General features: G+C 42.7%; 1 protein-coding gene across 1 annotated transcript; it reads left to right on the top strand.

The window, feature by feature from the left end:
• The first annotated feature begins 57 nt into the window (after nt 1-57).
• Nucleotides 58-25,188, top strand: GORASP1 (golgi reassembly stacking protein 1). The gene is made up of 9 exons (XM_061587873.1): nt 58-278; nt 7,749-7,829; nt 12,576-12,779; nt 13,361-13,447; nt 15,573-15,703; nt 17,507-17,651; nt 18,030-18,165; nt 18,680-18,829; nt 23,965-25,188. The coding sequence occupies exons 1-9, from the start codon at nt 216-218 to the stop codon at nt 24,234-24,236; spliced, it is 1,269 nt and encodes a 422-aa protein (XP_061443857.1). The 5' UTR covers nt 58-215; the 3' UTR covers nt 24,237-25,188.
• Nucleotides 25,189-26,247: the final 1,059 nt, after the last annotated feature.

Here is a 26,247-nt window from a genome sequence, read left to right as displayed (position 1 = left end):
GGAGCCGTTACTAAGCCTCCCCCTCCGCCTCTCAGGGATGGCCTTAGCCTATAGGGCGCGAGCGTGTCCTTCTGCCGGCCTCTTGCCCTTCGCGCATGCTCAGTCGGCGCTGCAGCGTTGGAACTTGGCAGCCGATGCTCGACGGCCGCTGAGGTGAAGGAAGAGGATGATGGGTGCGTTGCTTCCGAGCTCCTGAGCGTGCCCTCTCTGTAGCCATGGGGCTGGGCGCCAGCTCGGAAGTCCCCGACGGGGGCTCCGAGGGATATCATGTGCACGGGGTAAGAACGAATTCCCTTGGTGGGCTCGCCCAAGCAGGAGGGCTCGATGGAGGCTGCCGGAGGCTTCCCATCACATCGACAGCCTGGCTGGTATGCAGGACGGGGTATTCCTCTCCTCATTACTGTCATTATTTCGTGGAGAGCAGGGTCTATCCGCAGTTTATTATAACCAAATGGAACCGCCATACACAGAGGCAGTCTATCTCCGAATACCAGCTACTGGGAACAAGCAAGTAGGGAGAGCATAATAAGGAGCCTTTCATCAGCCCGAAGGGCTATCGATTCCAGCATCTGGCTTCTGACAGCTACCTACATACCATACTTCCCCCCTCCCCTTTTCTATTGATGTTTTTAAGGATTTGTTTTATGGATTTGTTTATGTATGGTTCTTTGTGTGTTCTTGTGTTTTTAAATTTCTATATGGTTTTAAGAGTGTTTTGTATTTTTAAATTTATGTAATCTGCCTCGGGACCAGCATTCCTGATGAGATGCAGATAATAATAAAAATAACATTTAAAGCACATTACAAACATATTATCCCCCCCCCCAAAAAAAAGAATCCTGGAAGCTGTAGTTTGTTAAGAGTGCTGGGGATTGTAGTTCTGTGAGGGGTAAACTTTGGTTCCCAGAATTCTTTGGGGGAAAATAATGTGCTTTAAATGTATGGTGTGTATGCAGCTGTGGCCAGCCTGATGCCCACAAGCAGGGCAGAAGGGCAATAACCATCTCCCACCGTTGCACACACACACACTCTCTCTACCTATTAGCACAGAGGCTTTATGTAGCTATCATGGCTAATAGCAATTCACAGATTAATCCTCCTGAGTTCTTTCCCCCTTAATCCCCTTCTAAAGTCATTGGCCATCACTGTGTCCTGCAGTGACAAAGTTATTTACTTGTTTGTATTATTTATGAGCTGCCTTAAAACAAAATGTTCTCTGGGTGGTTCACAGAGTAAAAGCAGATTTTTTTAAAAAAAAAATGCAATAAGACAATAAAAATATATTAAGTGCAACCTTAAAATATCACTAACTAAGATTTTAAAAAATCATCGTTTGAATTCTATATGTTAATCTTGCCTTGTGTAAAAGAAATGCTTCATTTTGTCCCTTGAAATTGATTGCCTGTCAGTTTTATTGGGTGAACCTGAGTTCTATCTAGCATTGTGAGAGAGGGAGGCAAACCTCTCTTTGACTTTCTCTACACCATGCAGGATCGTTTTCATCGTCATGCCCTGCTTTTTAAGTTTTGATGGGGAAAATGTGCTGGATCACATGGAGCTTGGGTTGGACTCAAAACGGACAATTTTTTGATTTCAATTAAAAATCCCAGTGTCTAAAAATAACATATTGACCCCTTGGCATTCATAATTTTCTTAGCTGTATAATGAAATTGTCTTCTAAATGTATAAGGCTGTTGACAAAAATCTTGTCATTGGCTTTTAGGATTTTGAAATAAGTTTTTTGCTCTACCTGTGTGTGAATACGGATATGAAATGTAGCAGGGGAAAATGCAATTCTTAAGCCACTTATACAAGATCACCTTTAAAATGCTAGATTATGTTATCTGTGCCAGTCCATTTTTTGAAAGGTGTTTGCAGAAGCTTCATCTTATAATATGGAAGTTCCTAATGTGAATCATCCTCTTTATTTGCTTGTGTACAACATTTTATTTATTTTGCGATGTTTATATTGCCTTTCAGGGCTACAGAGATTCCCTTCAGGCAGTTCACATTATAAAATTAATTAAAAGAATACAATACAAATTTCATAATAAAAATAATTTCATCTAAAAACAAGTGGTACAATAGAATGGAGGGGGATATTAGCTACTAAATTATTCTTTAAAAGCTCAGACCAGTCTCAAATTAATTGTTTACAAACTTATGTAAACAGCTAGGTAGGTCTTTGGAGTATGTTTTAAAGCAAACAATGAGGGGCAAAGTGCACTTCCCGTAGGAAGGAATTCCATAATGGTGAGGCCACTACCGAGAAGGCCCTCTTGTACCCACCAGCCTAGCAGATTCTGCAAGCAGGGTCTGTTTGCTGATCTTAAGGGCTGGGCAGATTCATATGGGTGCAGGTAGTTTTTCAAGATGTTTGTTGCTTTAAAGGTAACAGCTAGTACTTTGAATCTTGCCTGGATTTGGAGCACACAGTACTAACCTGTGGAGTTGGGAATTTATGTTATTTCATGTTAGTATATTCTTCTGACAGGAGTGATTGTGTTGGGTTACTCTCCCCTTCCCATGTGCTCAGTACTCCTTGCTGTGAATGTTCTAGAATAATATGTACTGTCTCATGAGATTTGTTCCTGTGGGTGAGAATGGTTAGCAGTTAGGTCTTGGAATGGACCATGTTGTACTTGTGTTCTCCTGTTGTGTGCAGAAGTGATAAACCACAATTCAGAAATAATTTTCTGCTGCATGCTACTGTGTGTGTGTGTTTAGTGTAGGGTTGCCAGGTCCATGGCCTGAGACTGATCCTGTATCTTTAGGAGAAGAGAAGGTCAGCCAAGTGGAGGTGTTCTTGCAACACTGTAGTGGGAAAAACCACAAGGTGGAATTCTCTCTTCCTGCTCCACAACTTTTAAAGATACAGAAGACCTCTTGTTTGCCAGGCCTAGCCTCCAAGAGGTCTTCTGTATCTTTAAAAGGTGTGCAGGGAGAAGGGAGAATTCCACCTTGTGGTTTTTTCCATTACAGGGTTGCAAGAACACCTGCACTTGGCTGACTTTCTTTTCTCTTAAAGATTATTTATTTATTTATTTATTTATGTATTTGTATTTGTATACCGCCCCATAGCCAAAGCTCTCTGGGTGGTTTTCAGCAACTAAAAACATTAAAAACAAATATACAAATTTAAAACACATCTTTTAAAAACAATTTAAAACACAATTTAAAAAATGTAAAACAATTTTAAAAACACATGCTAAAATGCCTGGGAGAAGAGGAAAGTCTTGACCTGGCGCTGAAAAGATAACAGTGATGGTGCCAGGCACACCTCGTCATAAACATCATTCCATAATTTGGGGGCCGCCACTGAGAAGGCCTTCTCCCTTGTTGCCACCCTCTGAGCTTCCCTTGGAGTAGGCACCCAGAGGAGGGCCTTAGATGTTGAGTGTAGTGTACGGGTGGATTCATATCGGGAGAGGCGTTCGTAAGAACATAAGAAGAGCCTGCTGGATCAGGCCAGTGGCCCATCTAGTCCAGCATCCTGTTCTCACAGTGGCCAACCAGGTGCCTGGGGGAAGCCCGCAAGCAGGACCCGAGTGCAAGAACACTCTCCCCTCCTGAGGCTTCCGGCAACTGGTTTTCAGAAGCATGCTGCCTCTGACTAGGGTGGCAGAGCACAGCCATCACGGCTAGTAGCCATTGACAGCCCCGTCCTCCATGAATTTGTCTAATCTTCTTTTAAAGCCGTCCAAGCTGGTGGCCATTATTGCATCTTGTGGGAGCAAATTCCATAGTTTAACTATGCGCTGAGTAAAGAAGTACTTCCTTTTATCTGTCCTGAATCTTCCAACATTCAGCTTCTTTGAATGTCCACGAGTACTAGTATTATGAGAGAGGGAGAAGAACTTTTCTCTATCCACTTTCTCAATGCCATGCATAATTTTATACACTTCTATCATGTCTCCTCTGACCCGCCTTTTCTCTAAACTAAAAAGCCCCAAATGCTGCAACCTTTCCTCGTAAGGGAGTCGCTCCATCCCCTTGATCATTCTGGTTGCCCTCTTCTGAACCTTTTCCAACTCTATAATATCCTTTTTGAGATGAGGCGACAAGAACTGTACACAGTATTCCAAATGCGGCCGCACCATAGATTTATACAACGGCATTATGATATCGGCTGTTTTATTTTCAATACCTTTCCTAATTATCCCTAGCATGGAATTTGCCTTTTTCACAGCTGCCGCACACTGGGTCGACATTTTCATCGTGATGTCCACTACAACCCCGAGGTCTCTCTCCTGGTCGGTCACCGCCAGTTCAGACCCCACGAGCGTATATGTGAAATTAAGATTTTTTGCTCCAATATGCATAATTTTACACTTGTTTATATTGAATTGCATTTGCCATTTTTCCGCCCATTCACTCAGTTTGGAGATATCTTTTTGGAGCTCTTCACAATCCCTTTTTGTTTTAACAACCCTGAACAATTTAGTGTCGTCAGCAAACTTGGCCACTTCACTGCTCACTCCTAATTCTAGGTCATTAATGAACAAGTTGAAAAGTACAGGTCCCAATACCGATCCTTGAGGGACTCCACTTTCTACAGCCCTCCATTGGGAGAACTGTCCGTTTATTCCTACTCTCTGCTTTCTGCTTCTTAACCAATTCCTTATCCACAAGAGGACCTCTCCTCTTATTCCATGACTGCTAAGCTTCCTCAGAAGTCTTTGGTGAGGTACCTTGTCAAACGCTTTTTGAAAGTCTAAGTACACTATGTCCACTGGATCACCTCTATCTATATGCTTGTTGACACTCTCAAAGAATTCTAATAGGTTACTGAGACAGGACTTTCCCTTGCAGAAGCCATGCTGGCTCTGCTTCAGCAAGGCTTGTTCTTCTACGTGCTTAGTTAATGTAGCTTTAATAATACTTTCTACCAGTTTTCCAGGGACAGAAGCTAACTGGCCTGTAATTTCCGGGATCCCCTCTGGATCCCTTTTTGAAGATTGGCGTTACATTTGCCACTTTCCAGTCCTCAGGCACGGAGGAGGACCCGAGGGACAAGTTACATATTTTAGTTAGCAGATCAGCAATTTCACATTTGAGTTCTTTGAGAACTCTCGGGTGGATGCCATCCGGGCCCGGTGATTTGTCAGTTTTTATATTGTCCATTAAGCCTAGAACTTCCTCTCTCGTTACCACTATTTGTCTCAGTTCCTCAGAATCCCTTCCTGTAAATGTTAGTTCAGGTTCAGGGATCTGCCCTATATCTTCCACTGTGAAGACAGATGCAAAGAATTCATTTAGCTTCTCTGCAATCTCCTTATCGTTCTTTAGTACACCTTTGACTCCCTTATCATCCAAGGGTCCAATCGCCTCCCTAGATGGTCTCCTGCTTTGAATGTATTTATAGAATTTTTTGTTGTTGGTTTTTATGTTCTTAGCAATGTGCTCCTCAAATTCTTTTTTAGCATCCCTTATTGTCTTCTTGCATTTCTTTTGCCAGAGTTTGTGTTCTTTTTTATTTTCTTCATTTGGACAAGACTTCCATTTTCTGAAGGAAGACTTTTTGCCTCTAAGAGCTTCCTTGACTTTGCTCGTTAACCATGCTGGCATCTTCTTGGCCCTGGCAGTACCTTTTCTGATCTGCGGTATGCACTCCAGTTGAGCTTCTAATATAGTTCCATCAGGTATTGTGGTCCCAAGCCGTGTAAGGCTTTATAGGTTAAAACCAGCACCTTGAATTGAGCTCGGAAACATACAGGCAGCCAATGCAAGTGGGCCAGAATCGGTTTTATATGTTCGGACCGTCTGGTCCCTGTTACCAATCTGGCTGCTGCATTTTGCACAAGCTGCAGTAAAGATACAGGATCAGTCTCAGGGATTGAACCTGGCAGCCCTAGTTCAGACACATCTAGGGGAATAGGAACACGTTGCCATTGGTCAAGGCTATTTTGCCCTGTCTAGTGTGCTCTCTCCTCACAGTTAGCTATTTTTATCCTCCGAACTACTTGGCATACTGTCTGATTATCCAGTTATGACACCCTTTTCTCTTCCATTTGTGTACAAAAACATTTGGTTCCTTTGGAAGCCATAAGCTTTCAAGTAAAACAGACTGTTAAGAATAATTTCATGCAGATGTGCATTGCCTAATTCTAACAGAAGATCGACTGCTTTGAGGTAGAAGGGCCTCCCAGAGAAGGCATGCCTTGCCCCTTTATTGTTAACAGTGCTGCTTCTGTGGTGTTCTTAAAGTAACATCTCTTAAATGTGGGTTTTTCCATACAGACGTTTGGTTGTGTCACATGTCTCACAGGTTTCCATGAGAATTAAGTGCAACTCGCTTAGTTTAGATCCAACCTCTAGTACTTAGCTGTGCTTGCAGTTTTTTCAGGCTACGTTACACAGGCTTAACAGATGCACAGGTGTACCTGTTTGTACATGTCGTCATTCAATAAATCCACCACAAACTGCTCCCAATTGCAGGTGAATAATCTGAGCACATCTCAACTATGTTCTGTGGTTAAAGCTAAGCAGGCCTTTCAACCTGATAGTTGGTGTCTGGCTGGGCGATTATTTGGGGGCCCTTGCGTAAGCTGTTGTGAACATCCTGAAGGAAAAGTGGGGTATAATAAATGCTGGCAATTGTGAGGAGTCCTGGTTGCAGCTGAAAATACATGAAGCACTCTGTTTTTCTTTCTAATGTCTGCCCGATTTTGCAACAAAAGTTTTCATTTTGAGTATGGGTATATAATTGAACACACACACAGAGATATATATATAGGTCTCATTAAGATCAATGTGAATATGTCAAATATGTCCCAAAGCACAATCTGAAGGCATGTGATGCAGCCAATTTTAAAACGGTGGATTCCGACACTTCTCTTGCTGTTTACTGTATCATAAAACAGAATGTGTAAGCCACTCTGAATGAATGTTTAACATGGAAAAAAGTGTGTGTGTATATGTATGTATGTGTATATATAAATGGAGGCAATGGTAAACCATATCTGAATACCTGTTACCATGAAAACCCGATTCATAGGGTCGCCATAAGTCGGGACGACTTGAAGGCAGTCCAGTCCATATAACTGAATTGAGAGGTAGACCAACTTTGCCTGGACAGCTTGAAAGCTGTCAAGCATGGAGGCAGCTGTAAATCAGTATTTCCCAGCTGACATTTTGTACGTTACTTATGCTGGAGATACCCGATGTCTTCTTTGAAGGAAGAGCTTAATATTTCTGCCTCTGACTTGCACTACCCAGTGCTCTTTCTCTGCTGGGTACTTTGTCTTCCATTGGTTCTCTCTTTGGCTGTTACGAAACTGCATCTCTCTGATGCATGCCCCATTTTTGGGAATGGTCGTAGCAGAGTAGTGGAGCATTTGCTTTGCATGCAGACGATCCCAGATTCAGTCCTTGACATTTCCAAACAGGAATGGGAGAGGCTCCTGCAGAAACACTGCCGGTCAGTGTAGACAGTACTGAGCAGGCTGGAGCAATGGTCTGATTTGGTATAAGGCCATTTCTTAAGCTGCTTTTGGCTTCTGTTTAGTAGGGAGGAGAGGGATTCTGAGGAATGCATCTGTCTGGCTTGTTAGGATGGATGGCTGTGGTATTTTTGCTCTAGGCCAGAAGAACCTCTCCTAGCTGACAAAAGAGAAGTCTCTGATTGTTCATAAGTATGCTTGGTATGAACACTTCATGCATTAAGCTGCCAACTTAATTTAGAACACGTGCTTCTGCTGGCATTCTTTTCATTTGATTGATGTATGCGTAAAACTACAATTTTGCAGGTTCAGGAAAACTCCCCCGCTCAGCAGGCTGGACTGGAGCCGTTCTTTGATTTCATTCTCACTATAGGACACACCAGGCTGGTAAGTACCTAAACAAAAGTTGCTCTTCAAGGAGAGTTTTTAATGATGACTTCTTTCAGGTATCCATGTGTTGGTACAATAAACAAATATGTCCCAAAGCACAATCTGAAGGCATGTGATGCAGCCAATTTTCTAAAGTCTGGGTATTGTCAGTACTTGGATAGGAGACGTCCCCCCCAAAAAAATCCCTCGGCGTGTATGCTTCCTTTATGTCTGTAGTAAAGAAAGGTAGGGCATAAAAGGAACTAATGAATAAATAAAAGCTAGGAGTTGGCAAACAGAGGTCCCGGATCCATATCTAGTCCCGATAGGTGCAGTTGCCAACTTGGAGGTGAAAGAAATATGGCAAAAGTGGCATTTGCGTCAATGGCATTTGGTAACAGACCACTTCAAGGGATGGGGATTGTGGTGTTGCCCCACATCCAGGGCTGTGGAGTAGGTATGCCAAACCTTAGACTCCGACTCCTCTATTTTTCTACTGTCCGACTCCAGCTCCACCCAAAATTGCTTCCGACTCCACAGCCCTGGAAAGGACTGTAAATGTCTTTTTAAATTGGAAGCTCTCGTAGCATTTTTATCGCTGCCTGAATATGCGCTGATCTTGGCATCACAGCATTTGTCTTCACCTGGGTCCTGTGTCATACACTGACACACAAAATGTTTTCCATCTTGAGTTATGGTGAAATGCTCAACTACAGCTGACTTCATGGGAAGCTTCTTTGACATTGTGAATTTATATTTTTTAAAAAATTGTCAGTCAAAATTTATTTTGAAGCCACCCAAAATTGCTTCTGACTCCACATCCCTGCCCACATCCCATTGTTTCCTTCTTGGAAGGGACTTCTAGGAAACATAGTGGCCACCCAGGGCTGTACTCTGTTACAGGGGTATCTGCTTGGAAGTTGAGGTTGCCCCTGTGCAGGGTTTGGTTGGTCTTAGAAAGCTCAGAATGGCAGAGCATGAAGTTGCAAGTAGGTCCTCCCTATTCATGGCTGTGAAAGCGGAAAGCGCCCTAGGTGCTCATGATGTTTAATCTGGCATGGCTGGCCATGGGTGCCCTGTGTGAACAAAGGCTTCAGGTGTGCTGCTTTTGATTGCCTTGGGCAAAGCAGGCCTCGCTCCTCTGAGTCTGCAAGAGATTTGGGACCAGTTTCTGTAGCCAGGGTTTCATAAGTGTTTTTTTTTTTTAACAAATCACTTTGGGGAGTTCCATCCTTTATTTATTTATTAAATTTATATCCCACCCTTCCTCCCAGAAAGAACACATGATGGCAAACAAAAACACTAAAAACACTCTAAAACATATTAAAAACAAAAGAATTTAAAACATATTAAAATAAAGCTTCTTTAAAAACATATTAAAAAAACATCATGAAAAACATCTTTTTCTATTTAAAAAAAAGAGCTTTAAAAAATCTAAAAAAGTAATTCCAACACAGACGCAGACTGGGATAAGATCTCTACTTAATAGGCTTGTTAAAAGAGGACAGTTTCCAGTAGGTGTCAGAAAGATAACAGAGATGGCGCCTGTCTAATATTTAAGGGGAAGGAATTCCAAAGGGTAGGTGCCATGACACTAAAGATCTGCTTCCTATGTTGTGCGGAACGGACCTCCTGATAAGGTAGTATCTGCAGGAAGCCCTCCTCTGCAGAGCACAGAGATCGACTGGATCTATAAAGGTTAAGATGATCTTTCAGGTATCCTGGTTCCAAGCTGCTTTTCTTTAATGATTTTATTTAATTCTTGGGGGCCTTGCGGATCACATGCTTCCCCACCCCCCAGAGGTCCTGCTCCTTTTCCTCTCACTTTCAGAGTTACCTTAACATTACGCAGCAAACCTCCGGTGAACTCGAGAGGACTCGCTTGGCACGGGGCTGCACTGTTCACTGTGCAGAAGTTTGGCACTTACTATTATTCTCTTTAGTTCTGGCCTGTTTAGTTTTAAGCTGTTAAATGAGGCGCCTGATTTACTCATATGTTCTGTTTGAACGGATTTCTGTGGATTTGTTTTCTGTATTTATTGACATTATTTTGTTCTTTTTAAAGTGTTTGTTATTATTCATTTGGTGTGTTGTAGACCACTTTGGGGACTATTTTGTGGGAAAGTGGCATGTAAATAAGTTGATGATATGATTTATTTTACAGTTTTGCATCCTGATCCCATTGCATGCTTTTTCGGGAGTACTTACTTTGGTTTAACTGTTTTTAATATTTTCTTTTTCAATTGTAACTAGCCCTAGTATCTCATGGTGAAGGGTGGGGAAAATATCTAAATATTTATTTATTTAGAAGACTAGAGCTGCAGTCCAATGCACACTTACCTGGAAGTAAGTCCCATTGAACCCTGTTGAGCTTATTTATTTATTTATTTCATTTATATCCTGTCCTTTCTCCCAGTAGGAGCTCAGGGCAAAATAACTAAAAACACTTTAAAACATCATAAAAACAGACTGTAAAATATATTAAAACAGCCATTAAAACAAAACATCTTTACAAACATTTTTAAAAGCTTTAAAAAATACATATTTTTAAAAAAGGTTTAAAAACATATTAAAAAGCAATTCCGACACAGACTGGGATAAGGTCTTTACTTAAAAGGCTTGTTGAAAGAGGAAAGTCTTCAGTAGGCACCGAAAGATAACAGAGAGGGTGCCTGTCTAATATTTAAGGGGAGGGAATCCCAAAGGGTAGGTACCACCACACTGAAAGTCCGCTTCCTATGTTGTGCAGAATGGACCTCCTGAAGAGATGGTATCTGCAGCAGGCCCTCATCTGCAGAACACAGAGATTGTGTGGGTGTATAAGGGGTAAGACGATCTTTCAGGTATCTTGATTCCAAGCTACATATACCAAAATCAGAACCTGGCCTGATAGCTAATGGGTAGACAGTGCATTTCTTTCAGCAGGGGGGTAACATATTGGTGATACCCTGCCCCAGTGAGCAATTGCGCTGCTGCATTTTGTACCAGCTGCTGCTTCCAGACCAACCTTAAGAGCAGCCCCAAATAGAGCGCATTACAGTAATGCAGCCTGGAGGTTACCAGTGCATGGACCACAGTGGTCAGACTGTCCTGGTCCAGAAATGGCTGCAGCTGTCTTACCAACTGAAGCTGGTAAAAGGCACTCCTAGGCACTGAGGTCATCTGGGGCTCTAGTGACAAAGATGGATTCATGAGCACTCCATACTACGAACCTTCAGAGGGAGTACAACCCCATCCAAAGCAGGCAATTGACCAATTATCTGAATTCGGGAACCACCAACCCACAATGCCTCTGTCTTGCTAGGATTCAGACTCAATTTATTGGCCCTCAGCCAGCCCACCACCAAATTGAGGCACTGGTCCAGAGCTTGCATATATCTGTTGCCTCTGAGGTTTTGATTATGGATGGTACAAACAGTGCCATATTGAGGATTTGAAGGGATATTTACTTCTGACATGAGATGTGGCCGGACTTCTTCTGTAGCAAATACTTGGGCACACTTGCGTGAGTTGGGATCTGTTTGTGCTGCAAACATCTCTAGTTCATCAGAGTTGGTAGTTGTGTCACCCTGTAGAGGGCAGGGAGGGTGGGCGTTGACCCATTGCCATGTCACAAAACCTGTTTCCAGCACTTGTTCAAATATGACCCTGTGAATAATTAACGTGTTAGAAGCTGCTTGGCTTGCCTACGTGATGGCTACCAAATGTGGTTTTTGAGAATTGCTTTTATGATCTTCTTCTAACCATGCTTACGCAGAAACAACTCCTGCTTATTTCAGTGGGATTTACTTTCAAGTAAGCATCCTTATTGTTAAAATGACCTCAAAATCGCACTGCTTTTTAAAAATGGGAATATAAGCAACCTAGATGAAAATTTAAGCAACTCATCTATCTGTCTGAAACTGAGGCACATTCAGTCCCCCTACAGTTTCTCCTTTTGTTGCATCCCCTGTACGCGAATGGCTTCTTGTTTTGAATCTGTGCTGACTGTTCTTTTTGAATGAATAAATGTGTGATGATCTGATGTTTGAACCCACCGTTGCAAGTTGTTAGATGATTTTCTAAATAAAAAATAAAACTGTATTCACTAATAGGCAAAAAACCTTGCGGTTTAAGAATGTACCTATAGCCCACAGCTATTTCTATCAAACTTTAAAAAGCAGGGAAATTGGGCAGCTCTAGTGAATGCACCAGGGGAGCAGGAGACCTGAACTCCTCTCTGAGATATTGTACTGCCCTACAAATTGGTCAAAATGCAACCACCATTTGGGTTGGTCTTTCACAGTCCAATCCACTTGCTGTGTAGCTTGGAAGAATTTGGTAATGTGCCTCTGAGCATATGGTGAGTGGTGGCAACACCTGCAGTCAGCCCAAATAATAGATTTCTCAGTCTTGGTCACACTGCCGTCACATTTTCTAGCTTATTTCCACACATGCACAGGCTGCAGTAAGGCAGCTCCTCCATCCCCAAATAAGCATTGTTCCAAAATCATATTTGGTCTCTGACCCACACAAAAGTTCACTGGGCAGCTTAAATTCTTTGATGTTCAGAAGCCTTTTCTTTTCTAAGTTGATTGAGACAAATGAGTAAATTCCATAGGTGGAATAATCAGCCAAATGTATGCAATGATATTCTGCCCCTTCACATAGCCTCTGTAAATCATTCTTTAAACCAGTTTCTTGCATTGCAGGCTTGACAGTTTGTTGGCTGCTGCTTCCAGAAGCAAAGTTCTGATATTTTCTTGTCTGGTTGGTTTTTTTTAGAACAAAGAAGGGGACACCTTAAAAGACCTGCTGAAAGCCAATGTGGAGAAGGCTGTGAAACTGGAGGTCTATAACATAAAAACAATGAAAGTGCGTGAGGTGGAGGTGGTCCCCAGCAATATGTGGGGAGGGCAAGGACTTCTGGGCGCCAGCGTGAGGTTCTGTAGCTTTCAAGGAGCCAGTGAGCACGTGTGGCACGTGCTGGTAAGTAGGGAACAATGGTTGCCCTTGTTCAAAATGACAAAGAGTTCTGGGGTACCTTAAAGACAAAGAAATTCTGTTCTAAAATTTAGCTGTTAGCCTTTAAGGTGCCACAAGTTTTTGCTGCAACAGACGAACACTTCTGTCCGTTTGAAAATTGTTTCCTAAGATGGTTAGCTCTGAGTTTGTTTTCTTCCTCTTTTGCCCCTTACCTGGTGATATTTTCTTGTATTAACATTTTTCAAACTTCCCCCATAGGGAAGACTTTCAGTGGTAACTTGTCTGCTACTGAACCTCCTAAGCATATTTCAGAGTATTCTAGTGTTCACCGGCTGGGCCTCGGTGGTGCTCATTTCTTCCCTCCTTCCCAGAAAGGGTCTCCTCACATGCAGCATTTCAAAAAGAGGCTGGTAATGGCGGACAAGCTTTCTCTCCTAAAACTGGTTCTCCATTAACAATCTCTTACTGTGGATGAGCTTCCAAGGGTTTCTAGGATCAGTGTTTGCAAACCACTGGATATAGACTTTTTGTGCCTTGATTTGTTTACTCGATGTAGTTAACATGACTGATCCCTGTTTCTCTAGGATGTGGAGCCTGCTTCTCCTGCAGCGCTGGCTGGCCTGAAGCCGCACACTGATTACATTGTTGGATCGGATCAGATACTGCAGGAGGTAAAGTGAACTGTGTGAGTCATCGGTGGCACCATCAGTTGGAGGGGGCGTGGGTGGTGGTGGACAGTTTTCAGAGATTGATGCTGCACTCCTATAACTACCTAACTGGGAGAAAGCCCTATTAAATCCAGCTTCTGAGTGGACATGTCCAGGATTGCACTGTGATCGTCCTGGCAAATATTTCCCAGGCTTCAGCTCTCCTGCACATGCAGTCTCTTTACCAACCTATTTGCGGTGGTACAGTATGAAAACTTCTGTGTGCAAAAATTGTACCTTTGTTTTTAAATATCCATCCTTTTCTGTTCTTTGAAGTAGTTTTTAGGAAAGCTGCATGTGAAAAAAAATAGAAAATTCAAAAAAGGAAAAAGATGGATCCATCTCCACAGATATTTCCCCTGAACTATGGGTTTTCATACGGAAAGCGGGATTGGACCAAGATGAAGGTGTGAAAATTGGAGGGAGAAATATCAATAATTTTAGATATGCAGACAATACCATACTACTAGCAGAAACCAGTAATGATTTGAAACGAATGCTGAGGAAAGTTAAAGAGGAAAGCACAAAAGCAGGACTACAGCTGAACGTCAAGAAGACTAAAGTAATGGCAACAGAAGATTTATGTAACTTTACAGTTGACAACAAGGACATTGAACTTGTCAAGGATTATCAATACCTTGGCACAGTCATTAACCAAAAAGGAGATAATAGTCAAGAAATTAGAAGAAGGCTAGGACTGGGGAGGGCAGCTATGAGAGAACTAGAAAAGGTTTTCAAATGCTAAGATGTATCACTGAACACTAAAGTCAGGATCATTCAGACCATGGTATTCCCGATCTCTATGTATGGATGTGAAAGTTGGATGTGAAAAAAGTGGATAAGAGAAAACTCCTTTGAAATGCGGTATTGGAGGAGAGTTTTGCACATACTATGGACTGCGAAAAAGACAAATAATTGGGTGTTAGAACAAATTAAACCAGAACTGTCACTAGAAGCTAAAATGATGAAACTGAGATTATCCTACTTTGGACACATCATGAGAAGACATGATTCACTAGAAAAGACTATAATCCTGGGAAAAACAGGAGTAGAAAAAGAGGAAGGCCAAACAAGAGATGGATTGATTCCGTAAAGGAAGCCACAGACCTGAACTTACAAGATCTGAACAGGGTGGTTCACGACAGATGCTATTGGAGGCCACTGATTCATAGGGTCGCCATAAGTTGTAATCGACTTGAAGGCACATAACAACAACAAAGGGCTTGGGGAATCAGCTCAACTCTCTGTGGGCCATTTTCACCAATGATGATGAGGCCCAGAGCGCTGTTGGGCTTCCATGCAAGGGTACACCCAAAGGCCTTGTGTCCATTCCCACATTCCTTCTGTTGCTTTGCACAATGGCCACAATCACTAGGATGTTCAATTCACAGCTTTTATTATGGATTGAGCATTACTGCACACTCTTAATTACCCCCCAACAATGCCAGAGATGCGTCTTCCTAAAGATTGATGCAGCCTCCCTAGATTAGGGCTTTAGACTGTGACCAGTCACCTGTGGTCCCACTCAAGAGGACTTCAGTGCCTGGTAAATTCAGTTCCTTGTCTGGCAGCTTTACCTTGACCTTGTTGTTAAGTGCCTTCAAGTCGATTACGACTTATGGTAACCCTATGAGTCAGTGACCTCCAATAGCATCTGTCGTGAACAACCCTGTTCAGATCTTGTAAGTTCAGGTCTGTGGCTTCCTTTATGGAATCAATCCATCTCGTTTGGCCTTCCTCTTTTTCTACTCACTTCTGTTTTTCCCAGCATTATTGTCTTGTCTAGTGAATCGTGTCTTCTCATAATGTGTCCAAAGTATGATAACCTCAGTTTCATTAATTTAGCTTCTAGTGATAGTTCTGGTTTAATCTGTTCTAAAACCCAATTAACATAGAGTAGACCCACTGAAATTAATGAACCTAAGTCATGTCCATTAACGTCAATGAGTCTGCTCCTGAGTAGGACTAGCATTGAATACCACCTAATCAGTTTTTGTCCTACAGGACCAGGATGCCTGTCAATCACATGATGGGGGAGGTTATGGAGTGCAGCTATTGTGCTGATGACAAACATCTCTCTCTCTCTCAGTCAGAAGATTTCTTCTCACTAATTGAATCCCACGAGGGGAAACCCTTGAAGCTGATGGTCTATAACACAGAATCTGATTCCTGTCGAGAGGTTTTTGTAACCCCCAATGGAGCCTGGGGTGGTGAAGGAAGGTATGGATCCCTGAGTGACATCATAAAATCTGTACATGTGGTTAGGACTTAGCCAAAATGTGGCAAGCTAAGAATCTTTTCCTTATTCAGTGAACAGAATGCTGTGTCTAATTATAGCTCAATAATAACTTTTGGAAAGAACTAAAAGCATTTGAATCGCAGTTTGCTTTCCTGTTGAGTTGCTCAGAAGACTGTATCCCCATGGAATCTACAGTGTGGGCGAATCATGCACACTAGGAAGCTATTACAGTTCTGTTGTCTTGCGTTACCACCATGGAACACTTGCCTTGGCACCACCTCAATATGAGTTGCTATATAGAACACAGAAGCAGCAGGGTTATTATCCAGGGGGTTTACATTCTTAACGTGCTAGATACAACCGTGGCATCTGGTGGCTCCGCTGTCAGTGGGGCAGTAGGATCCACTCTGGGTTTTAGTCAGAATTTTCAAGGAGCTGTCCCAGGTGCTTGAGCTTCAGTTCAGACTAAAATCTGGAGCAGATTCCACCGACATGAAGCTACCAGCTGACACTGAAATAAAATATGAAAGACAGATGCAGGTCCAAGGCGGCCTTTGGCCGATATGTCAGGGATGGAGCGGAGGACGGTTAGCAGGCAGCCTAGAAACAGGACCAGAGGAGGTGGTTTGATAAGAGATGTGGTGGTAGCCCAGGAATAGAGAGAGATGCCTATAACCCAGGGCTCATGTTTTACTCTTCCAGTCACAGCAATTGCACCCTACACGACTGCTACATTCCCTTGAGTTAGAAGCAAAGAGGAGGAGCACAGGAACCTCTGGATCTGGATTTTGGGGTTGTGAAAGGGTCAGGGCTGTGTTTCAAACACCCACCACCACTTATATTTTCCTGCAAGTTTAGGGGAGACAATCTCCTTTTCCTACCTTGCTGCCAATCAGGCTTCAGTAGCGGAGACCCAGTTCATGAATGCATGTTTTAATGCTGTGTGATGGCCAAAGGGTAGACTGCAGTGGTGTGATTCTAGCCTACTCTCAGCCTGCCTCTTTATAAACAGCTCAATTTCACTCAGCTTCCATTTCCTAGTTCCTGCTAAACCTGCAATACGTAAGCTGCGATCTTGCAGGGGGAGTGGAGAAATCCAGTAGTAATTGAACAGTGCCTTTCTTGGCTATGTGCCACTCCTTTTATTGGCTGGACAGAGGTGCCTGCCAATCTGTGTCAAGAGTCTTTAAAACTGGAATGTTGTCGAACATTCTGTTGCCCGTCTAACCATGCATGATGCTACACTACTTGTGTGGAGACAAGTCTGCTTGCAAGTAGTTGAAGTAGGATAAAGCCGAAATGTTTCTTTTATGCACAGTTGTCTCTTCCCTTTCAATTACTTAAACCTTCATAAACTCTCTTGAAACTGGCTGCTGGGGCTGATGTGCATTTGTGATCGCTCATGAGACGTTGGGTCTCTCTTCCTCCCCTCCCACCATGCCTAGATCTTGTTGGTGTCAGGCATTGTGCTGAGGGAGAAGTGGAGGAAAGCAAGTTGTCCTGTTCCCCGAGGAGGGACAGATGTGGGCTGGAAGCTCCCTCAATCTGGAACTAGTATTAATTACTTGCAGCCTTAAGGCATGTCCTCACCTCAAGGTTAGAGTGGGGAACAAAAGAGGGCTGGTGGCCACATACTTCAGCTTAGAGAGAAGCGAACCACCCCTGTTCCCAGGTGAGAGAGCTCTTTGAAATCATTATGTAGTAATTTATATTTTTAAAACAATGTTCAAGGGGGCAAGTCTGTTTCTTATAATCAAGTTCTTTTTATTTGCCTCCTTGTACAGTTTAGGATGCGGCATTGGATATGGTTATTTGCACAGAATTCCAACGCAGTCTGTTCTACCAAAGAAAAAGCCAGAAGCTGGGCCCCCTCCTCCTTTGCTCTTGGGAGACACACCTCCCGAACCACCAACTAATGGCTATACAGAGGTAAAGCATTTCACACTGAAAGAAGGCTCCAGGGTTTGTTCCTAGAACTGTGGCCAATCACTTACCTTTTCTCTCCCCTTCCTATCTTTATTCCTTTTTCCAGAGGGACATGTGTCCCACACTCCTGCTCTGGATCATCTGAGGGGACCATTGTGTAGGGTTTGCTGGGCTGATTGATTTGTATTGCACTGCTGGGTCAGCGAGGAGAGGAGGCTTTCCTTCTTGTAAATTCTTGCCAGTGTGAGCTAGTCTGGCCAGCTAGTTGGTATTTGAGGAATGTCTCCCACCTTGAAGCAGCAATCCTTAGTGATACAGAATGTGTTTCTTGTTCTGAAGCACGCAACTCCTTTTTTAAAAAAATTGACATCTTTATTTCAGGCTCCTCTGTTGGCATCCAGCTTCCAAAGCGAAGAAGCTGCAAGCTTAGAGTACAACACAGATGACAGTGTAAATATGTATCCAATAGAAAATTCTCTTCATCCTCCTCCACCTGTCCAGAGAGTCATGGATCCAGGTAATCTGTTCACCTGTTGTCCTTTAGAGCATAAAACGTGGCTGGCTGGCTTTTATATGAAAGTGTGCATGCCAAAATTCTGCAACGAGGAAGAGCTGTGTTGACTATGAATTTGCATAATCTAGTCTGCTCCTGCGTAGAGGAAGGAACAATACAGGGCCTGAAGGGAATACTACCATGAGTGTTGTATTGTCCAACTCCTGCACTGACAGGATCTTCAGAGCTTCACATGAATCACATATGTCACAAACGGTGCAGGAAGGACTTAGGAGGACCTTTCCAGAGGCCGTTGTCAGAGTAGCAATGAACTAGTGCTGCGCTTTAAGCTGGGCCAAATAACACCTATTGATTTCAGCATATTTGGACCAGGTTGTACATGGCTGAGAGGGGTGGCCAGAAGTCTATGATGAGGTTCTAAGTTTGGGTAGTGTCTGGGGATAGGAAAGAAATTACACCTTTTAAATCAATGGGCTTTTGCAAATTGTTGTCTCTGCTTCTCCCTCTTCGCTCTCAGGTTTTATAGATATGTCTGGAGCTTCTTTTCCTGAATTAATTGACTTAGTGAAAACAGTCAATGTGCCTTCCTCTACTTCTTTCAACTTAACAGAAACTGTCACAGCAACCGATGGCTTGCTAGCTAACAGGGGAGTTCATTCACACTTTGGTAAGCAGATTCTAAAACTTTTGATTTTTGTGTTTGAATTAGAAACTCAAAGGATGGCAGCCTTTACTATGTGGGTTTTAGTAAAACTAGGTGATTTCTGACCACTTTAATTTTAGTTTGCTTTTTCCTCCAATATGGAGGGTGATCCAGTGGACATAGATAGAGGTGATCCAGTAGACATAGTGTACTTAGACTTTCAAAAAGCTTTTGACAAGGTACCTCACCAAAGACTTCTGAGGAAGCTTAGCAGTCATGAAATAAGAGGAGAGGTCCTCTTGTGGATAAGGAATTGGTTAAGAAGCAGGAAGCAGAGAGTAGGAATAAATGTACAGTTCTCCCAATGGAGGGCTGTAGAAAGTGGAGTCCCTCAAGGATCGGTATTGGGACCTGTACTTTTCAACTTGTTCATTAATGACCTAGAATTAGGAGTGAGCAGTGAAGTGGCCAAGTTTGCTGACGACACTAAATTGTTCAGGGTTGTTAAAACAAAAAGGGATTGCGAAGAGCTCCAAAAAGACCTCTCCAAACTGAGTGAATGGGCGGAAAAATGGCAAATGCAATTCAATATAAACAAGTGTAAAATTATGCATATTGGAGCAAAAAATCTGAATTTCACATATACGCTCATGGGGTCTGAACTGGCGGTGACCGACCAGGAGAAAGACCTCGGGGTTGTAGTGGACAGCACGATGAAAATGTCGACCCAGTGTGCGGCAGCTGTGAAAAAGGCAAATTCCATGCTAGCGATAATTAGGAAAGGTATTGAAAATAAAACAGCCGATATCATAATGCCGTTGTATAAATCTATGGTGCAGCCGCATTTGGAATACTGTGTACAGTTCTGGTCGCCTCATCTCATAAAGGATATTATAGAGTTGGAAAAGGTTCAGAAGAGGGCAACCAGAATGATCAAGGGGATGGAGCGACTCCCTTACGAGGAAAGGTTGCAGCATTTGGGGCTTTTTAGTTTAGGGAAAAGGCGGGTCAGAGGAGACATGATAGAAGTGTATAAAATTATGCATGGCATTGAGAAAGTGGATAGGGAAAAGTTTTTCTCCCTCTCTCATATACTATAACTCATAGACATTCCAAGAAGCTGAATGTTGGAAGATTCAGGACAGACAAAAGGAAGTACTTCTTTACTCAGTGCATAATTAAACTATGGAATTTGCTCCCACAAGATGCAGTAATGGCCACCAGCTTGGACGGCTTTAAAAGAAGATTAGACAAATTCATGGAGGACAGGGCTATCAATGGCTACTAGCCATTATGGCTGTGCTCTGCCACCCTAGTCAGAGGCAGCATGCTTCTGAAAACCAGTTGCCGGAAGCCTCAGGAGGGGAGAGTGTTCTTGCACTCGGGTCCTGCTTGCGGGCTTCCCCCAGGCACCTGGCTGGCCACTGTGAGAACAGGATGCTGGACTAGATGGGCCACTGGCCTGATCCAGCAGGCTCTTCTTATGTTCTTATGAGGTTCAAAGTGTTTATAACAAAAAAGTAAACTTAAGAAACACACAAATCCAGCACAGACATATTAATGCTAAGATCAGATCTGGCATATCATTACTAAAAGCCATTTATATATATAAAAAACAGTAATAAAGAACTTGTGGTACTTTGAAGACTAAGGGTGATAATCAACACAAGTCATACTTAGAGTAGACATGTTGAATGATTTCACTGATCTCATTGATTTTCAATGTGTCTGCTCTTCCTTCATTAATTGGTTTATATGGCTTTTGGGGCAAGGTCCCCAAAGCGGTGAACGGAATAGCACTGAAGAAAATATACTAAAAGTTGCAGGAAATACAAATTCAAAAGCACAATACAATAAATCAATAAAAATATGAAACAGCCCAGGCATACCATAAATCACACTGTATACATGTATGAGTTGCATTTGTGCTCCCACCACAAACACAACTGCCATCAACAAACCAGAGCCCACACAGTCAACTTTCCCCTGGAAGCAGCGGTAGCTGTTTGTGGCAAAGTTCTCAGTCTCCCTCTAGAGCGGGGCTGGCTGACTCAACCTTCTGACTCTTCAACAGGCTGCAGTTCTCCAGGAGCAGGTGCAGTAAACAACTGCTAGGGAGGCTAAAGTTGGTATTCACCTCCAGGCCAGCAGTAGCCCTATTATAGCTACCTGCTGCTGTTGAGCGTGACAGTTGGATATCAGCCGAAAAAATGTATTAAGGCATAAGCTTCTCCCTTGACAGGTGTTATCTAACATATAATCATCTTACACTGGTTAATATCTCCAGTTACAGCTATTCTGAATGGCTACAGTGCTTATGTTGCATATGTGTAAGCTCCTGTCAGACTGTACTTGTTAGAGCTTTGGCTATGGGGCAATATATATATATATATATAAATTAAATAAATCACAACCGTTTGATCCTGCTCTTCACGCCCTATCTTTTCTCTCTATACACCTCTCTTCATGCATCTGATGATGGAGACTGTCTGAAAGCTTATGCCAACTAACTTGTTGGCTTGAGCATGGCATAAGATTCTTATTTTTGCAAGGAACAGATTAACACGGCTACTAAAACAACCAACATGTTAATAGCAGCTTGTTGAAATGAACAGCAAGGGCGTGGAAGGATGTTTTTCTCCTAGTCGTGTTTGCAAACCAGCAGGACACAACCCACGCTCTTGGATGAAATCTGGATCCGTTTCAATCCGGTTTTAGGTCCGGTTTTGGCACTGAAACAGCCTTGGTCGCCCTGTATGATGACCTTTGTCGGGAGAGGGACAGGGGGAGTGTGACTCTGTTGATTCTCCTTGATCTCTCAGCGGCGTTTGATACCATCGACCATGGTATCCTTCTGGGGAGGCTCGCGGAGTTGGGGGCACTGCTTGGCAGTGGCTCCGCTCCTACTTAGCGGATCGTCGCCAGAAGGTAGTGCTTGGGGAACATTGCTCGACACCCTGGACTCTCCATTGTGGAGTCCCTCAGGGGTCAGTTTTGTCCCCCTTGCTTTTTAACATCTACATGCAGCCTCTGGGTGCGGTCATCAGGAGTTTTGGAGTGCGTTGCCATCAGTACGCTGATGACACGCAGCTCTACTTCTCCTTTTCACCTTCTTCAGGTGAGGCTGTTGATGTGCTGAACCGTTGCCTGACCGCGATAATGGACTGGATGAGAGCTAATAAATTGAAACTCAATCCAGACAAGACTGAGACACTGTTAGTGAGCTCTTTCCCTGCCCAGATGGTGGATGTTTCTCCTGTTCTAGATGGGGTTACACTCCCCTTGAAGGAACAGGTTCGTAGTTTGGGGGTCCTTTTTGACCCTTCCTTGTCGCTTGAGGCTCAAGTGGCCTCGGTGGCACGGAACGCGTTCTACCTTCTTTGCTTAGTAGCCCAACTACGCCCCTATCTGGACAGTGATGATCTTGCCTCAGTTGTTCACGCTCTGGTAACTTCTAGACTGGATTACTGTAATGCGCTCTACGTTGGGCTGCCCTTGAAGACTGTTTGGCAGCTTCAGCTAGTGCAAAATGCGGCAGCCAGGCTGTTGACGAGGACCAATCGGTCTGCGCATATAACACCTGTCCTGGCTCGCTTGCACTGGCTACCTATTTGTTTCCGAGCCAGATTCAAGGTGCTGGTTTTGACCTATAAAGCCTTACATGGTGTGGGACCGCAATACCTTGTGGAACGCCTCTCCCGCTATGAACCTACCCGCTCACTTCGTTCAGTATCCAAGGCCCTCCTCCGGGTACCAACTCACCAGGATGCCCGGAGGATTGTTACTAGATCTAGGGCCTTTTCTGTGGTGGCCCCCGAACTGTGGAACAGCTTACCGGAGGAGATACGCCTGGCGCCTACGGTTCTTTCTTTTAGGCGCCAGGTTAAGACCTGGTTATACTCCCAGGCATTTTAATGTTCAATGTTTTTATGTTTAATGTTTTAGTTTAATTTTGTTGCTCTTTATTATTGATTTTATTCTAATATTGTATTTTAATCTTGTTTTGTACACCGCCCAGAGAGCTATTAGCTATGGGCGGTTTAGAAATGAAAATAAATAAATAAACAAACAAACAAACAAACCTGGCAAGCAAAAGTACCCGGGTCGGCTCTTTTTGAGGCAGTTGATAACAGTAGGGAGACATGTGCTGTTTCTTTCTTCTCCTCCCCCCCCCCAATCTTTGGGGAATTATACTAGTTTTTTGTGTTGTGAGTCACAATTGTCCATAAAGTTATGTGTAAAGTACACTGGCCATTTTAATAATCCTCATGCACTAGTGAGACACTCTGCCTATGAGAATAGCTGAGGTGCAAAATGACCTGGCAACCAAAGAGTGTGGTGTAGGGGTTAATGTGTTGGACTACAACCTGGGAGACCTGGGTTCAAATCCTCACTGTGCCATTAAGTTTGCTGGGTGACCTTGGGCCTTCACAGTCTCTCAACCTAACTTGCCTCACAGCGTTATTGTGGGGATAAAATGGGGAGGGAGAAGAACCATGCACCCAGAGAGGGAAGGTGGGATATAAATGTAATAAAGTGTGTGTCCCTATCCCAGATACCTGCTTTTGGAGATTTCCTGCCACCAGCTTCATAATACTGGGTTGGGAGGGGGAGATGTGTTACTCATTTGGCCATGGTGGGCAAACGTCAGGCTTATCGGATTTTTTTTTACTTCATTAACTTCAAAATGTACCAACCACAGCCAGGCATAAAGGACATACAGCTAGAATTAAAGAACAGGTTGCTTCTGAACACATTCTGAGCCTAGGAATTAATTTTCCATGCCAGAACTGAATTGAGCACAACATTCTTTCAGAAAAAAGGACACTCTTGGCTAGCTTTTTTTCATTTCAGCAGCCTAATTTAGCTGGAAACATTCATTTTGTTATATAGTTAATTGGGAGTTGGAAACCCTTGCAGATCTACAAGTCACATGGCAGTCTACTAGTAGATCCTGATCTGCCTCCCTACTTTAAATAAGCGAGTTGAAATCTGATAAGTAGGGCAAGCATGTTTGCTCATAATTTCGCAAGGTTAATTCTGGAGAACACATAGTTTGAGTTCATGTTGCTTTCCTCAGTCATCTGTAGGGGACTAGTGTTGTGAGAATTATAGGCATCACTTTTGCTGTAACTAGATTTTTAACTTCTGTTTTTCAGACCAGACCTCTATTCCAGTCTCTGAAGATTCAACATCTTATGTAGAGGGCTTGAGTCCTCAGCCAGAGTTGAATGAAGTGATGCCTTCAGTTTCTCCTCTACCATCCCCTCCTATGGATATCTCTGTAAATGTAACATCTAATGCTGATGCCGGTGCTCAAGAAACTGTTCTGCTTTCAGATAGAACTGAATTTGTAATGCCCGAAGTGTTACATCCTGACAATGAGGATGAAAATGCCCAGACTCTGATGGAAGAAAGTGAACAGAACTAGGTTCAGAAATGACACCACTTGTCATGTGCTCTAAGGATATTAATACTAGAAAATATGCCTTTAATGCCCAGAAACATCCATTCTGTTGCTGTATTACAGCAAGTGTAAGAATTTAAACTGTGTCCAGGAGCATCTAGACAGTCTCTCATTGTTTGATGGGTTTGGACATTTGTGTAACTCCTGCTCAGCAATAACACTAGCAATTTGATATGGAATAAGTTCTTTTTAAAAATGCTAACTTCTAGGAACTGTTAATCTCTATATCCTAAACTGTTAAGCAAGATTGTTGCAAAAAAGTGCAGCTAATAGCACACCAGTTTGATTTTTAGTAGAGCTTTTTAACCCTTTCTGGGTTTCAGTTTTAATTGTGACCATTGTTCACTGATTTTATTTTTCATCTCACATCATTTCATTTCAGTGTTTTCTAAATAACTTTCTAACCTGACCCATTTTAACGCCAATGTAGAAAATGCTGACTCATGATAAAAATAGTATGTTTAATTTGCTTTTCAAATTCCAAGGCTATAACCCAGCTTCCCCTTCCCCAGAGTCACAGTGCTTGTCTGCAGAAGGGCTGCCTTGAACTCATAGCTCCCTCCCAGGCAGATCCAAGTGAGATGTGATATCCTCTCCACTCTGTGGCACATTTGTAGTTTCTGGGAGATGTGGAAGCATACACAGACCTGACCACTGTACATATATGCCAAAGAAGGAAGGAAACATTCTGCTGTAACAAGAGTTTGAACTGAAACTATTTTATTCTTTTGGATACCTTACTTGTTACTGAAACAATCTTGTAACTGATGGGAAGGCCTTGAAAAAGTCGTTTCAAGGTGAAAATACTTGAGCAATGTAGTTTTAGACTTGGAATTAGATGTTGCTGAAATCTTTCTTTTCAACCTTTGTAAATTAAAGGCTGTGATCCTAAATATGTATGTATGGGTAAAAATAAGTTAATGAGATTTTAACTTCTGTTGCTTGCATATTAAGTGTGTTTTGATGAAAGGTAGCTGTTGACTTCAACAAATAAGCCAACATCATATGGAGGTTGGTTCCTCTCTAAGCTCTGGCCCTGCTAAACGTTAACATGGCTTTGTTCAATATGAATAGTAGAAATAATTGATTACAGTGGCTGTGTTGAATTGTATCTTCCAAAATGTTTTTTGATTCACTGATTTTATTTCTTGAAGATAAGAAAAACCATTTTTGGAAAATAGTGCTTAGAGGTTGTTGAAGGCCCAGTCATATATTGGATAGACTTTCTAGAACTGTGCTAGTACTCTTGGCATACTCAGTAATACCAGGCAGCTTCCACTCCAGGCAAGTGTGCATTCAACTAATCATTCATATACCGATGAACTATGGTAGTTCAACTTCAGTATCTTAACAGTAGTAGCCTTAGAACCATTAGTAACCCTTGAATTTAACAGGAATATTATACTATATAAGCCATTATACATTTTTCTATTAAAACTGGTTTATTTATACAACCTAGATTTTAACATACCACTCGTGTAGGCAAAGTACTTTTCAAATAGTCTGCTTTCAGATAGCTTTTTATGTAAGCAACCCTTGTTCTTTAAGAGAAACATTCCTGTTGAACATTTGATCAAGGTTACTAGTCAATCACCATTTATTTGTGTTAAATGAATACCATGCCCAAGGTGCAATTAGAAAGGTGCTCTTGCAGATGCACCATGCAGTCAATGGTCTGAATGCCATTTTTTCAGGATGCTACCACATTTCTGGTATTGCAAAACCTCTGTTCCTTCCAAGTTTAATAGCATAGCATAAGCACTTTCCCAAGTACATTACTGCTAAATAGAACAGGGAGAGGTTTAACAGCCTAGAAAACAATGGAGCAGGACTGTGATTAGACAGCCACATCTCCCCCCCCCCCCGGGATGAATGGCAGCAACACAATTCTTGCCTTCAGTCAGTGTGAAGTTAGATGTGGCTTCTCCATAAGGTTATATTCTCTCTGCCCTAAACCAGGGGTGGCTACCCCTTT

The sequence above is a fragment of the Rhineura floridana genome, chromosome 10 (assembly GCF_030035675.1).
Source record: "Rhineura floridana isolate rRhiFlo1 chromosome 10, rRhiFlo1.hap2, whole genome shotgun sequence".
NCBI lineage: Eukaryota > Metazoa > Chordata > Lepidosauria > Squamata > Rhineuridae > Rhineura > Rhineura floridana.
Note: the sequence above shows the minus strand (reverse complement) of the source record. Positions and strands in the feature narration are given on the sequence as shown.

Bases quoted from the DNA above. Each gene is read 5' to 3' on its own strand.
- GORASP1 (XM_061587873.1), top strand. From the start codon at position 216: ATGGGGCTGGGCGCCAGCTCGGAAGTCCCCGACGGGGGCTCCGAGGGA. The intron at 7,830-12,575 runs GTAAGTACCTAA...GGTTTTTTTTAG, and splicing joins CTATAGGACACACCAGGCTG to AACAAAGAAGGGGACACCTT. The intron at 13,448-15,572 runs GTAAAGTGAACT...TCTCTCTCTCAG, and splicing joins CGGATCAGATACTGCAGGAG to TCAGAAGATTTCTTCTCACT.